Source organism: Bombus bifarius, unplaced genomic scaffold (assembly GCF_011952205.1).
Source record: "Bombus bifarius isolate JDL3187 unplaced genomic scaffold, Bbif_JDL3187 scf7180000007970, whole genome shotgun sequence".
Classification (NCBI taxonomy): Eukaryota; Metazoa; Arthropoda; class Insecta; order Hymenoptera; family Apidae; genus Bombus; species Bombus bifarius.
In genome coordinates this window covers 5,537,119-5,552,236 of record NW_022884356.1, presented here as the reverse complement: position 1 = coordinate 5,552,236, position 15,118 = coordinate 5,537,119, and the positions used below count along the sequence as shown (strand labels likewise).

Sequence of the window (15,118 nt, the reverse complement as noted above, 5' to 3'; positions counted from 1 at the left end):
GCTATTTGCGTTCGTCTATCTCCGGACATCACCGCCAGATATCGCTTATGAACAAATGCGTGTTACCTATCTTCTATTTTTTATTACATTACCAAATGAAACGCGGGAGATTTCAGGATGTTCAAATGAGTAAACAAGTGAAGTACCGCAGCATTCGAAGCGTTTGATTCGTGTGTGACTGTAAGTAACTTGAATAAACTTATATATTGCACAAATGAAACGAATGAAAATTTTAATCGCATAGATGTACTACATGCTCGTATTTTCATAGTTTGAAAAAAATATGAATACTGATTGTTTCGTGTAGCCCATATATTTTCATGCGCGTGGGCAAAACGTTTACTTTCACAAGACAATCTGTATCGTATGCGAATAGAAACAGGAATGCAGAAGAAGGAAAGGTACTTTAATCGCGAGCTTGAAAAAAGGCACATTAAAGCTCGTTTTACAATATTTCATCGTTTAACAATTTTTCTCCTTTTTTTCTTCCATTTAAAAATGTGATTCTAATTTAGGTCGTGTTTCACTTTCGTGTAAAATCACGAAAAAACGCATTGCATGTTTGTTATCTGTCTGGAAAAAATATATATGTATGTTAAAACTATGTAGGAAAGCTACCTTTATTACTTCTTTCATTTCTTTGCGCAATTCTATTAGCTATTACATATCTCTGACAAAACTATTACAAAAGTTTACTATGCTGGATGTTTTTTTGTAAGAATATGTGAATGGCTTTCACACATATCTTAGTATTATAAAGTAAAAAAGTCGAAGTCGAGAACATAAGAAAGTACGGAAGTTCAAGAAATGAAAACGCTATCAATCATATAAAAACAAAACAATTTTAACGATTCGAACTTTATTCGAATCCTTCGAATTAATAAAGTTAATAACTATCCATTTAATGGAATATAAATTTTCGTAATGCTCTTGCGCTCTTAATTCTCTAGAATTTGTTAAACAAATTTCGCGAATTGCTATAACGTAAAAAATACGTTTAAAGACACCATTCATCTCTTTTTTTTCGGGCAGACCTACAATTTTAAATGCTCCATAAATGCGCTATGTCTGCCACCCTCTCCCTCTTTCTTGATACATTCTACATATTTATTTTTTACTGATCATTCACACGATCAACATTTCTCTCGACTTTCACCATACAAGCGCAGCATGAAGGATAACAACAAAGCAGTAGTACATAAAAAACTTATTTTTTACGTTTGTTTATTCAATATGTATTTTCTTATAAAGTGACGTCCTACTAATTAAAAGTAAATGAAAAAAAGTTCACCAAACAATAGTTAATATATTCATTAAAATTCTTCGTCTCATTAAGGCAACTAATTTGTTTAGTATCATTTTACATATCTAGAGTAAATGATATATAAAGTATATGTAAAACACTAATATATGGTTATTTTTATTTTCTTGTTACAAGCCTTACATATTTAGAATATAATATGTATACTTTGTATATATACTCTTGTAATAAAATTGGTTATTTCGTATTCGATTCTAGAGATAATAAATATATCTAACGTGTAATGTTAGTACAAGAGAAGTGCGTGCAGAGGGTGGCAGCAGGGTGCGCATTTGGGAGTGCTATTGTTCCAGGGATCGACCAATCCCCACTTTCTATATCGTCTCACATAGTGACATTTAACTGTATTGCTTTAGTGTCCACAGAGCACGCTTGTTGTTGTTGTTGCTGTTGCTGTTGCTGTACCTGCTGTTGTACCTGTTGTTGAACTTGTTGTTGCACTTGTTGTATTGCTTGAAGCTGTATTGTTTTTGTATCTACAGTGCACGTTGTTTGTTGCTGTTGAGGTTGCTGCTGCTGCTGCTGTTGCACTTGTTGCACTTGCTGTTGCTGCACTTGTTGTTGTTGCACTTGTTGTTGCACTTGTTGCTGCTGTACCTGTTGCTGCTGCTGCTGCTGTTGTTGTTGCTGCTGCTGCTGTTGTTGTTGTTGTGCTTGTTGAGCAGCAGCTTGTGCAGCTTGTCTCTGTTGTTGCCGAAGTATGCTGGGCGGGGGATCCATGTGTTGGCGTTGATGTAATAACAAATGATTCTTCTGATAAAACGCTTTTCCACATTTATCGCACACGTGTGATCTTATATGGCAGCTACCATCCGTATGACGTCTTTGATGTTGAGACAGGCCATGTTTCTGCGCGAATCCACGACCGCAATCGGGACATACGTGTGGTTTTGGTTTCGGGCCTGTTCCTACAGGTGGTGATGTTTGTGTTGCACCATGCATATGGCTGACACCGGGATTTCCGATGGGTCCATTCATCTGTAAATCCTTTGATTGTATACGCATTTCGTATATTATGCTAATGTTGATAATACCTGATGAGTTCCAGAAGTGTTGGGTGTAAGGAAGTGTCCAGGAGTTTGTTGGAAAGCAGCTGCTAACCCACAGAGATCTGTTACAAGAGTACGATCACCAGAATGTAACCTTAAGTGCAGGGTAAGAGCTTCCCGGTTTGAGAAGTCCAATCCACATTCCCTGAAACATTAAATTTAACATATGCAGAAGATTTTAATATAGACAGACATACACATTTAAACTATATGTTATTGAAATTATTGTTTACCTGCACATAAGAGATTTTTCGTCTGTGTTCGTATTATTGTTATGTATCTTCGAATGGGTTACCAGGTCTGTTTTTCGAGGAAATGCTTCTCCACAAACAGTACAAGCAAATGGAGTTTCTCCTGTATGTAAGCGCATGTGTGCTAGTAGTGTTCTCTTTTGAAGAAATTCTTTCCCACAAACAGTACACGAATGTGGAACTCTGCCATGCAAACGACCATGATTCACTAACTCAAACTTTCTCTGGAAGGTTGCTCCACAGTCGTGACAAACAAATGGATGTAAACTGCCATGGAAGCGCGAATGCATTGTTAGGTGATCCTTTTGAGAAAATGATTCTCCACATTCTTCGCAAACAAAAGGTCTCTCCCCTGAGTGGAATTTACTATGTGTCACTAAATGACGTTTTAAAGGAAATGATCTTCCACACTCTTGACAAACAAATGGACGATCTCTCGTATGTACTCGTGTGTGCGTTACAAGGTGGTGTTTTAGTGTAAAAGACTTTTTACATTCTCTGCATTGGTATGGTCGGTCCGCACTGTGAAGGAGAAGGTGGGTATGAAGACAGTGTTTGTGTGCAAAACTTTTACCACAATGAACGCAAACATGAGGTCGTTCTCCTGTATGTACCCTTGCATGTGTTGTAAGGTGATGTTTTAGAAGAAATGACTTCCCGCATTCTGAACAAGAATACGGTCTTTCTTTTGGTACTCTGACCTGACTTCCCATATCTTGTTGTTGCTTGACCTTTGTTTCGATTTGTGTAGTGTTCACATGCGTTAAAACATGCCCAAAGTGAGCCGTACTATCTGTCTGGCTCGTTGCCACATTATTAACATTAGCTTGGTTTGAAGCAGCTGCTGCTCTTTTCATTAAAATTTCATTACACTCTTCTGCTGTGAGCTGTAGTGGTCCAAGAGGTGTCATGAAATGCTTACTCATAGCGTGTTTATCAGCTGTAGTAAAAACTAAAGTATTTGAAAAAAGAGATGGTGGAGGTGTTGCATGTGCAGCATCACAATTACAACCTCCCTTGTCGCATGTTAATGAAAATACGTCGTGATGTTTCTTAGTACGAACATGTGTGCCGTGTGTTTGATTATGAGCTCCAGCTGTATGATGCGTTGTCGGAGTCTGTTGACAAGTTTCATTCATAGTGAACATGGGTCTACGATGTGTACTATTGGCAACTTTAGTTGGTTTAATGTCGATCTGTATCTTTTGGCTGGATCCTTGGTCCTGATTATTATTCACAGCATAACTAATATTTGTAGTAAGTTCACCCTGTGCATTTTCTCGGGTTTCTGCTCCAGGTCCACCAAAGGACCAAGCATACCCAAATCCTGTGCCTACGTTGCCAGGAGTGGTGCACATGTTTGACAGAGGAGTAACGGAGGGGGTGGGCTGGCTGGACGCACTGCTCGTGGGCCCCTCCGTCTCTGTCAACGTATTGTCAGCACCATTTCTTTCCACTACAACAAACTGGTCGGCGGGAAATATTTTGAAAGGTTCTAAATAAACGTACCCGTCACACTCCAGTATCTCAGCTGTGGGTTTCAAAATTGAGAATCATATCTGCCTGAAGCGGCTCTAAGTTACTATATTTGATCCTTTGATATTAATAGACAGCTTATGGATAATCAAGATTCATAAAATAAAATATGGAAGGTGATTAACACCATGTGTATGTCATCTGTCACATAAAGTATAACAAATGCTTGGTGTGTTCCCAAGTGTTGCTTTGTCAGACTTAGGAACACACAGTGTTTAGGTGAGGCGAGAGTGCCTGAAGAATTAGAGCAGGCGGCAGAGGGGGCCTGTGCGCTGTAAACCAGGTTCCGTAAATCTAGAGCCGTTCTCGTATTGTTGTCACCGCGCCACCGCGCGCCAATGAAAAAGATATAGTGGTCGGTTGATTTTTCAATATATTTGAGTTCGTAAGTTATTCTTCGTTTCGGTGTTCGGGCCCGCGGCGTCCACGGGTCTTGAAAGACAACCTCCACCTTCCTCTCACGGCACTCCCACACGCTCACTTACACTTCACCTTCTTTTCTCGTATTTCGCGGCACTGAACCTATACTTTGACATACATACACGAGCGGCCGATGGTCATTAATTTTACAGAATTGCATATTTTATTGTCCATACAAAATAGCCTCATATATCGGCCATTTTATTTGTAAACTACCAAAAAACAATGCTGCCAATGCACGCGCGGTTTTGGAGGGAGCAAACCTGGCATAGCGTCATCGAGTACTTCCGTACTGGCAACACTGTACCGCCGACGCGATTTCTTCCACCATATTTAAATGTTCACAGGTTACAAGTTATTACTCTTCTTTCCAACAATCTTTTTATTACTCGTTCGTCTCTTGACAAAATGTTATATTGAAATTTTTTCATATGACGATGTTTCATTATAAAATTTCTATGTGCAATTACTATAGCTACAAGTGGAAAGTGAAAGGTCTATTTTAACATAGCGATAACCCATAATTATAGGTTTCGTAGTAATCAATTATCTACTTCAGGATGTAAAGGGGAAAACAAGTATGAGGTGATTACATCGAGTGTCAACAACGCTAATTACACTATAACTACTTTCCACGTGTGAAAATAATTATCATATAATAGATATAACCATTATTCACTTTTTTAAATTCATTTTTCCGTATACTGATAATGTTATTAAATATCAAACTTCGGGTATCACATACAAAGTTAAGTATATATAACTAAAAATTGTTACTCCGATAAAAATCATTATAAATTGCATTTATAATGTACTTCATTCGTAATGTTTTATGTACCATTGTTTTAGTATATTGTATCGTAAGAGATTTCCTGAAGCGTTTTCTAAACAATCAGCTTACAAACAAAAGGAAGGATGATTTTTGTGCGGTAATTTTTCGCTATGCACGCAAATAGTTCCATAATCGATGTGAGGTCAATATCACGGACGTAGGTTCTTGTGAACGTGATCGCTTTCGTCATTTATAGCTTATAGCTGATATCTGGCGAGTTATGAAACGTGGGGGCATCTAGGTGGCACGGGGACAGAAACAGCGTCGCCCGCCGCTCGGTTGGTCATCGTCGACGCAATAACGCGGACTCAGCAACTGATAAGCAATCCCGCACGTTAATGGCTCGCGCTCACGACTTGGCAAAAAGCCAGTGCGTGTTGGCGGAATGAGAATCTTACAGCCACGTCCATTCATTTTCTTCTTCTATCTCTTTCTCTCTGTGTTAGACGTAACACGTTGGATTAAGTGCTATCTTTACAAACTTTTACTCATCTTCACACTCAGGCGCCAAGCACATCTTCAACGTTTATTCACTTCTATGCTCGTTTATCTCTAATTAGTGTCGATTACGGTGCTTTATTTTTTTGCAATCACTTCTTAATATTGTCCCTAAAACATCATGGATATTTTTGTAAATTGGTAAATATATAGACAAACAATTTCACTTAATTGATGTACGTGAAATATTTCTTTCGTTAATTAATAATTAGAGAGATGAATATTTTAAAGATTAATTTTTTTATAACATTTCAGTGAAATTTTTGTTCCAAAGACATTCTTTGAGTAGACAGTTAAGATAGTTCATCCTCGTTAATTTATATAGGATAATATATTACTGTAACACAAATGAAATGGTAAGTATGAATTTTAAATACTCCTGAGAAAGAAAATATTTTTTACGATATATACGATATCTATTTAAGACATTTTCACGGAACAGTCAACGTTAGCCATCTTCATGTTTCAGAAGTTATGCCTGTTGCAGTTACAGTAGTTTTATCTGCCAGAAAGTAGTGAGAATTTTTACGAACGATTTGCACGGATTATACCAGCCTGACAAGATGATTAAAAAGACCTGCGCGTTCGCTTTAGCATAGCGTGACCCCTTTTTGGCACAGTAAATCCCGCAGCTTCTTATTCCACCCTTTCAGAAAAAAGTTTGCCCACCCCTTGGTTAACTGGTAAACGCCTCGAGCTGTCTGCACGCGCACCTGCTATGTATATCGCCCAGCCGTTTCTTACCACGCGACCACGACTTATGTCCTCTACTGATAGATAACTTTACAGAGTAAAGAGAGAATATTGTTGCATTTCGATGGAGCAATATTGGACAAACTATCAAAAAAGAAAAATTCTTGATTTTCTTTGTAAGTATATACGTTTTATAAATATCGAGAGAGGGAAATTGCATCACTTTATCCTGTTTGTTCTCTATTAAAATCACCTACTCTTTTTGTGCACGGTCCGTGTCAGCTGATTACCATGCAGTCTCACACGTGACTTGATCTTGGAATAAGACGGATGCGTGAGGTGATTGCGTTATGTTCATGGATTCACGATCCGTTCGCAACATAGATTTCTCGTCGAACAGACGCAAGATGGTTCAGGATTTACGATTATTCGATGGTACTCTCGGATAGAATTTTCTATAAACTCTCTTTAAGTATACGAAAGTCAATATATTCTTATGAAGAGCAATCACGTTCGCTGGTACTCTGTTACTTGTATTGCAATACGTAATGTAATAATTAAGTCAACGTTTCTAGATTAACTTAGTTGAAACTACATTGTCAAAGACGAACTTCTCAAATTTCTTCGCGGCACAATCGATTCCAACAGTAGTAATCGAAAAACTATTCTCCAGGTAGAAAATAAATTTTTTCCATAAATTTTCTCGGATACAGAACAGTTGGATGAACAATTTTCGTGGTAGAAGCCGTGAAGACGTTTCGATGCTGCAATTTGTAAGACAAATGCGTTGTTCACCTAACCATCTGTTAAGTATGTTTCGTCGTGAGATATGTTCAGATCCGACGATCGAGGGTTACAGATCGCCAACGATGGGTAGCCTTTACCGTATCATCTCTCTCTCTCCTTTCTCTCTCCCTTCTCTCCACCTCTCTCTTTTCTTTTTTCACGAGGAAACACGAGCGTAGAGACAGGGTGGAGACCCGAATCCTGAAGCAGTGGACCGTGAATGCGATACCAGGTTTGCCATGCTTCGGTGTGGGGGTGGTACCGTCAAACAACCGTTCGTCGACCATCCCTTCGTAGTGCAAATCCCATCCTCTGCAGGTCAGTTGCGATCTCTATATATATATCAATTATACTACGATATACACTGTAGCTTTTTCAATAACAGTTTCAATTTTCCTTAGAATAATAATAATCGGTGATCATTATCGTTAGATAAAAGTCATCAGAGGAAATGGGAAATACGATACCATATTATTTTATTTTTATTCTTATTCGAATAAATAAAATAAAATTTATTTTATCGTTATTTCGATGGGTCTTACCAGTAAAATAGATGTAAAAGTAGCAGGTTCACAGAGGTACTCGATAGACTAGACTAAATCTAAAGGAGTTATATACCTTAGTCCGTTCGAAATCAATTTGTCACTCAAGGTCACTTCCCGGACTGTGAACGACGTCAAAGTGAACGGACATCGCGAATATGCACGAGACAGTGCTTTGCGCTTTCCGCCTTCGAAACAAAGGAACAAACGTGCAGCAAGAAGATAAGAGATAGAGTGAGGAAATAAACAAACGATATGGTGAGATTTACTTTTCAACGTCTTAATTAATTCCGTTGTAAGAAGGTAGCAAAAGTTTCTTAACTGATGTTTTTTTAGAATGTACATACTTTGAAATGCAAGACTACTAATCACAGTTGCGATAATAAAGAAGTTATGCGAGTTCTAATACTTATTCATAACATAACTTTATACGATTACGTCTCATCATCTGTAAGCAACGAGCGTGACATATAAACATAAACACATGGTTGCTTTGAAGACACATGCTACTTCTGTCATTGTTTAGAAAAACTGAGGCGTTAGCGATTACAAAAGAAATGTAGATTAGAAGAATAGTTCCGACATCATCACCACATGAAATGCACCTGACACAGGAGTTAACCGTGAGATTAGAGTGCGTCAAGTTGTATGTCAGCCCCCATTCGAAGACACAAAGCTGCCTGTTAAACCGGTAGAGCAAGGTAATTAGAGTTTTGTGGTTGCAGACTATGTATCAGCGGCGTCTTTTTTTCTTGGCTTAATTAAAAGATGATTACCTAACGAGGGTCATCGATACTCTCAGTCACTAACGAGCTCCTCTGTCGCTGAGAACATCTATATAGTCGAGCTATAATTTCGAGATTTCTATCTGACCATGGAACGCCATTTGGGGCCATGGGTTTGCCTAAAAATGAATGTATCGGTATGCGTGTCTATGAGACTTACGCTATGGGGCAATTAGTTATCCTGCATTCTTGCCCTAATTCGTCTAGCTTTTAGGATCAGTCAAAAGTGATTTTCGACTGTATCTGTTCACTGTTTCTCACCCTTTTTCTTTCACTTTTTGCAATGACAAGTGAAACTAAGTTTGAAACGAGTGCATGGTAGGACGAGATCTAAAACGAGGTATTAAAAAAAATGATGTCCAACGAAAGGGCGAAATGTCTCCGCGTCCATATATCGCGATCAATCGTTTCCACGCGATAGATCACCAGTCACGTGCCGCTGCGTGCCGGTTCATCGATCACGATTAGTCGTACGACCTGCCAGAAGTTCATCGATTTTCGAGCCACCCTGAAATCAACTCGTGTGACAACAATTCATGCGTTCAGTGGTCGAAAACGATGCACCCTGTCCAATACGCGTTTTGCACGAGGCGATAGGAAACAAACACGATAGGATATATGGTTGATTCGATAAAAACACGACTTCTTACATATTAGATATTATATTATTCTAGATAAGACAAAGATTGATCGAACTAAATTACTATTATCGTCTTATAGGAATCAAACATTCGACGAGAGGAACGTGAAACGTTTATTGGACTCTGCAAACCGATACAACCTTTTGATCTCCAATCCGTGTCTTGGATCGTAGATGCATCGCATATTTGAATTCCCAAAAGACCGGTGCAACGACATTCTCTGCGATACTGAACCGAATATATGTATTTACAGGACTGAACTCTTGAGCAGAACTCTTTGTTCTCCTTCATATAAAATTCTGAGCGGTCTCCGGGGTACTTTGCCGATCAGTTCACTGCTCACTTTCGAATGTATTCGCTAGGGAATTTCGGGTTATGTTTTCCATTCTCGGGAGCGGAAGCGTCGGCCTCCTTTGATCTGACGACCGGCAGCGTTAGCTTTTAAGCTTGTAAAAGCGACGAGCAGATGGTTATGATAACAATAATTTGATCGTCGATATAGTCAGCCTTTTTGCACGCACGTGTCAATGTAGTATTTTTATTTATATAGGGTATATTAAAGTTTCATGGTTCAGAAATTGTGTATTAGGCATGGCATAAAAGACTTTAAACGAGGACCGATCGAAGAATTTGAGCATTTTCTTTGTAAGCATATTTTCTAGAATTATTTTGGTACGATTTGAAGGCACGTGGTTTGTAGTGTCAAGTCAAACAGTTAACCGGTTGCGTATTTGTCGGGAAAGTACGAATTCTCAAAGCGGAGAACCGGCTCCCTTCGAATCGATCGAGAATTAATCCGACTGCTATCACGTCTCGCAAACGTCACTCCATTGTCTCATTGTCCATTGGAGTGAGAGATAGCGATGGAGCAGTAGAGAGCGAGAGATGACTTTCCTTCGTTCCTATCTTGCCTCCTTTTGAGATCCCGTCTCGATCCTATTGGAGGCCAAGGGGATTCTCTGTTCTTCTATGGGCAACTAATGCCATCGAACGAGAATTGAGGCTACGACCTGTATCCACGACTGGTTTCTCCGATTGCTTTTTATCGCTTTTTCCATATTTATTCATCGACTGTACCAATTAAGTTCCCGATCTTTCATTATATATAGTTAATGCTCCATCGAAAAAAAAAACGAACACCAAATAAATCGACTCAATTTTATAATTTAATTTATAGTTTCACCGTTTATTTATTAATAATATACAGGGTGATTCAAAGACAGTTTTCTCCTGAACCCCTTCTTTAAATTCAGTATTGTTCTTACGTTAACTCGACTTAAAAAATCCAAAGTGGCATTAAACTAATTTTCATATACATACTCTTTCTTAGTCGATGCTTTTAAACAATCTACACTCTATGTAAAACTTAAATACGAGCAGAGTATTTTTCACATGCTTCTTAGTCGTGTCTCCGTATATGGGTCCCGATTATCAGATTATCAGATGGGTTCTCGATTCAACCGGTTTAGCTCTCGTTCCTCGGTCAACTCGGCCCGTTCTGTCGGCCGTTATCAGCGAAACATTAAGCGGACAAAGAACAGAGGGCCGCTACAGACTATAGATCAGATCGTCCTCCGTGATCAGGGTTCATACATGAAGATTCCTCGAGTGTATCCGCTGAAAAAGGGCGTCATGCATGGCTCGCACCAGGGTGTCATCTGCACCCTCTGCAGCTCGACCAACTCTGTCGACGATCTTCACGGTCAATATAACGGATGTCGTAAAATCAATTAGTGGCGAATTGTGCCGCAGCCCGGATCGTGTGCACCATATACGCGGCTCGTAAAGTTCCTCTTTTCTCTATGATCTTCTCGGGGAACTGCGTGTTCCCCGATCACCGGTTCCACTCCGTGATCACTTCTCACCGGAGGGTGGTGCAGGAACATCCACTTGCCACGTATCTTTGCTTTTCTCATTTTTAACCACCAATGTTCTATTATAATTTCGCATATTCTTCGTGAGTCGTTTAGAAATTGTATTTGAGTAGCTGCTTTCCTATGATTTTCTTACGGTCTACTTTGAAGTTAGCCGAGCTCTTTGATTAAAGGGAAGACACTCTCCTTGCTTTAAGCCGAACCAATTATTTTGAAAATATCAAAATACAAATCTAAATGTGTTAAAATTCTTTCTGTATCGAAGCAATCTTCCAATCGTTTCAAATCCTTCGCGTCTATAGAAAAATGCGAAACAGAACAGCAACAAAGAGAGGCATGTTTTTATAATAAACAATAGATATCGTTGGTTGGGCCAAACATTGCGTTCCGGCATGACTCGAAGCTATACAGCAATTAGTAGCGTCATATTGATTCGCTTAAAATTTTTCGTATGTCGATTTCACGCCGCTCCGACAATAGCTTGGCTAATACCAGCTTTTGAATGGGCCGATTGGTCTTACAAAGACCCGTGGCTTTCCTTTCTGTCGCGTTTCAATGTGCAGTAAATATTATCAGGTAGATACCGCTACGGCTGTTTTTTGGTGAATTGATGAGATTGCCAGTTCATTTCTTCTGCCTTTCGTTCGCTTTCTTTCCTATTCCCATTCCTTTCCCGTCGTTCTTCCACGAAACCACCCCCGCATGAAGAAGCTTCGACGACATTCGGACAAATCTTTGGGACTCGACGCCGTAACCAATTCGAAAGAATTTCCCGTGACGACCGCTTCATTGTGTGTGTTTACAAGCTAGACGATTTTCACGTTGTCAAAAGGTTGAAATATTTTTAAGAAATACAATGGAAATTTGTTATTAGGTAGAGGCAAACGCATCGACGGAATAAATGGTTTAAATGTCGGCAAAATATACGTAGAATATCGGCGAATATAACGTCTGCTAATTTTTTCACGATTTTTTCCTTCTTCCAATGGCAACGACACGAATCTCAGTAAACTGTACAAGTTTTTATCGCCCTAGAGGCGTATATCTATGAAAAAGAGAAATAGTCCGCGTAAAACTTTAACACCCTTTGTGCGAACGTCACCCGTTACAACGCAGCGTTGCTTTCGCTAAGAGCCGGTAAAAGTCGAAATGAAGGAAGTTCTCCTCTGAATTCTATTTCCTTCGTCAAGCGGTTTGCAGCCTTGCCTATCTGTTCTCTCTTCGTCTGCCCGACCCTTTTGTCCCCTCCTCCTCGTCACAGTTACCTCTCGTTACTTAGAAAATATAACCATCCCCAGCAATAAATCAAGCTATTTTCACTTATAATTACCAGCATAATAATTTTGGGTAACCGCAGATTATTCTGTGTAAATTGTGCCTGTTCTATTCATCTTACTATGGGTATATATACCATAGGTATAGCGATGCTAATGAATAGATAATTGAATAGTATTTGACTTAGCGTTTATGATATTTTGAAACAAATTTTTCACACAAATTTCAGGTATAGAACCGCTAGTGACCGACCAGTCACGTTAGACCGAACGAAAAGTAGAATTCGTTGTAATTCCTTACTGTCCACTAAGAAGTTCAAGGTTCGTCGACGTCGGTAACTATGTTTTATATTTTTCTATCTTTCCGTTTTACAATGTGTATATTTTGCTTTTTATACTTTCTATAGGTCGACTTCATCCTGATGCTGCAGCACTCTCTGACGATTAACCCATAGCCCGAGAGTAGGAGGAACAAAATTCGTCGAAGCCGCACGTCGGTCACAAAATTCATCCTCCAGCGGCAAAGTTCGAGGAGTGAAAGAAAAGGTGGCTCTCCTTGCGGATACAACTTACAAGCTACAATTCTGTGGCTACGAAGCGGCTACACCCTTTTACGAACGCGCGGCTCAACCACTCATGGACCGACCAGTTTCGCCCCGAGTGGCAAGTGTGGCGGGAATTATGCAATTATTGCATTGCGCTCGCAATTGTCGCGGAAAACGGCGACTGCCTGAATGGCCTGAGTGTCTAAGGGGTAACGGGGCAAGAAAGGGGGATTTCCTCGTCGTTTTACTACCGACATTTCCCCGTACGTTTCGTTCTCTGTTTTAATTCATTCTCGTTGGCCGCGATCACGACCACGAATCGGAGATAAATACGATTTTAATCTGCTTTCGAGCGTATGAAGTATTGAAAGATCCGCTCGAATAACAAAATAGGTGTTCGCAGGGAATATAGTATAACATAATATTTTTAAAGTAGAATTGTAAAATTGGTACATACATGGGAGTTTCGGCAAACTATTGTAAATCGAAATTTCGCTAGATTCCTGTATGCGTCGGTTTCTCACGATTTCCAAGGGAAAACCAACTGCTCGGATGCGACATTAGTCAATCAAGTTGATGTATCGCGTGATGGTCTTGAATCTAAAATGCAACTAAACCTGACGAACATTAACAAACGTCCCAATATTTTCTGTATGATTATAGAAACGGCTCGTACGAGAGATTAGATAGACGTTTACCGCAACGGTCGTTGATTTTCGTCAAGAGTTCGAAGCTTGACTAATAAAAGGAAAAAGAAGAAATCCTGGATATCTCTGTTAATAAAGACGCCAATCTTTTTGATGTATAGGTCACGGACAAAGACACATCTATGCGGGTACAATATAGATTATAACCGTGCACGTATACACCCACCGTTGGCCATTTAGGATATCCATTTGCGTTCGTACACGTTCCTCCATGGTATCATATATTTGCACGCACAGCGTTTTGTTGAATACAGAAAATAAGCCACGATTTTATATTAGAAATCCGACAATGCTTCCATTATAAGCTTCCATAGGCATTACGGTCCCGTGGAACTACTTAAAGATTTGAATGACTCACTGTTTGCAATAATTTAGAACTCAAGTGCTCGATAAAATCTCAGCGTGTACGGATGAGTTTTAATTTCGACGAAAATAATTTTAATCGATACAGCTTTATCGTTATGAGTATCCGTTATTGATTCAGCTAATTTCGTCTGTTACGGAAGAACGCTTTTTGCAGTCAAATTTTAAGACGTTGAACCTAAAAAGAAAACGACGAATATGAGGAATAAGCAAAGAAAACAACGCATCGAATCTTGCACTCTATTTTTTGTTATATCAGAGTCTACAAATTCCATTGTCAGCTATCTGATGTCGACATAAATCAAACGATTGCCACCGATCATATCGATCTATACTCTTTTGGCAATTAATTCGCCATCGTGTGTAATAATAACGAGCCTGCTTGATTTGTATGTTCGTGCCTCGGCAAATAATTACTACGATAAATTCATGTTTAAATCTCTCCGCTCGGAACCCTAAAACTTAATCACCTACGAGGGAGACGCACCACTTGATCGACCGGTTATTTATTTTTCTCGGACGATGAAGAGCTTCACATAGTGGAACTGCTTCGATTTTTTAATCATGGTTTCTATAAATTTCACGGGAAGATCAAAGACCCCTTCTTGTAGAGTATAATCAATCGAACAAACGTTCCTCGATTCCATTAAATCTATCGTATAGGAATTTTTATATGAAGTCATAAAAGCTATCAACAAAATAATAACTCAACTCATAATTTTGCAGGATTTTCTACCCATAAATTTTCCAGGAGAATATGTCAATTTCGAAGAAAACCGCTATGAGATATCAGCCGTCAGCCCACGAGAACAATGTTCATTATGGAAACCAGTATTATGCTTCACGGCGCTATGTCTGTACTGTACCACGCTTGATTATTTTATATCTCTCATTTTCTGCCATTGACTAGACGAATTTATAAATTGTAAAAACTATTAAATTATGTGCATCGACCAGGGAGGAACAATCAACGTATGGACGTGGAGGGGTCAGTGCAGTAA

General features: G+C 39.2%; 1 protein-coding gene and 1 long non-coding RNA gene across 4 annotated transcripts; one reads left to right on the top strand and one right to left on the bottom strand.

Moving 5' to 3' along the window:
* The first annotated feature begins 95 nt into the window (after positions 1-95).
* Positions 96-14,673, top strand: LOC117211006. Of its 3 annotated transcripts, XR_004488186.1 has the most exons (6): positions 96-180; positions 7,551-7,704; positions 8,038-8,186; positions 8,265-8,629; positions 12,733-12,833; positions 12,910-14,673. It is a non-coding gene; the product is annotated as an uncharacterized LOC117211006 (long non-coding RNA). The 3 variants fall into 3 exon arrangements; XR_004488185.1 differs by lacking the exon at positions 96-180 and having other exon boundaries at positions 6,162-7,704; XR_004488187.1 differs by lacking the exon at positions 96-180 and having other exon boundaries at positions 6,162-7,704; positions 12,733-12,837.
* On the bottom strand, positions 594-5,838 carry LOC117210999 (zinc finger protein 761-like). Its single transcript, XM_033454540.1, is given in 5 exon segments — positions 594-2,299; positions 2,356-2,515; positions 2,604-4,095; positions 5,617-5,680; positions 5,683-5,838. Coding segments are annotated over 5 exon segments (2,511 nt in total). The 5' UTR covers positions 5,824-5,838; the 3' UTR covers positions 594-1,645.
* Positions 14,674-15,118: the final 445 nt, after the last annotated feature.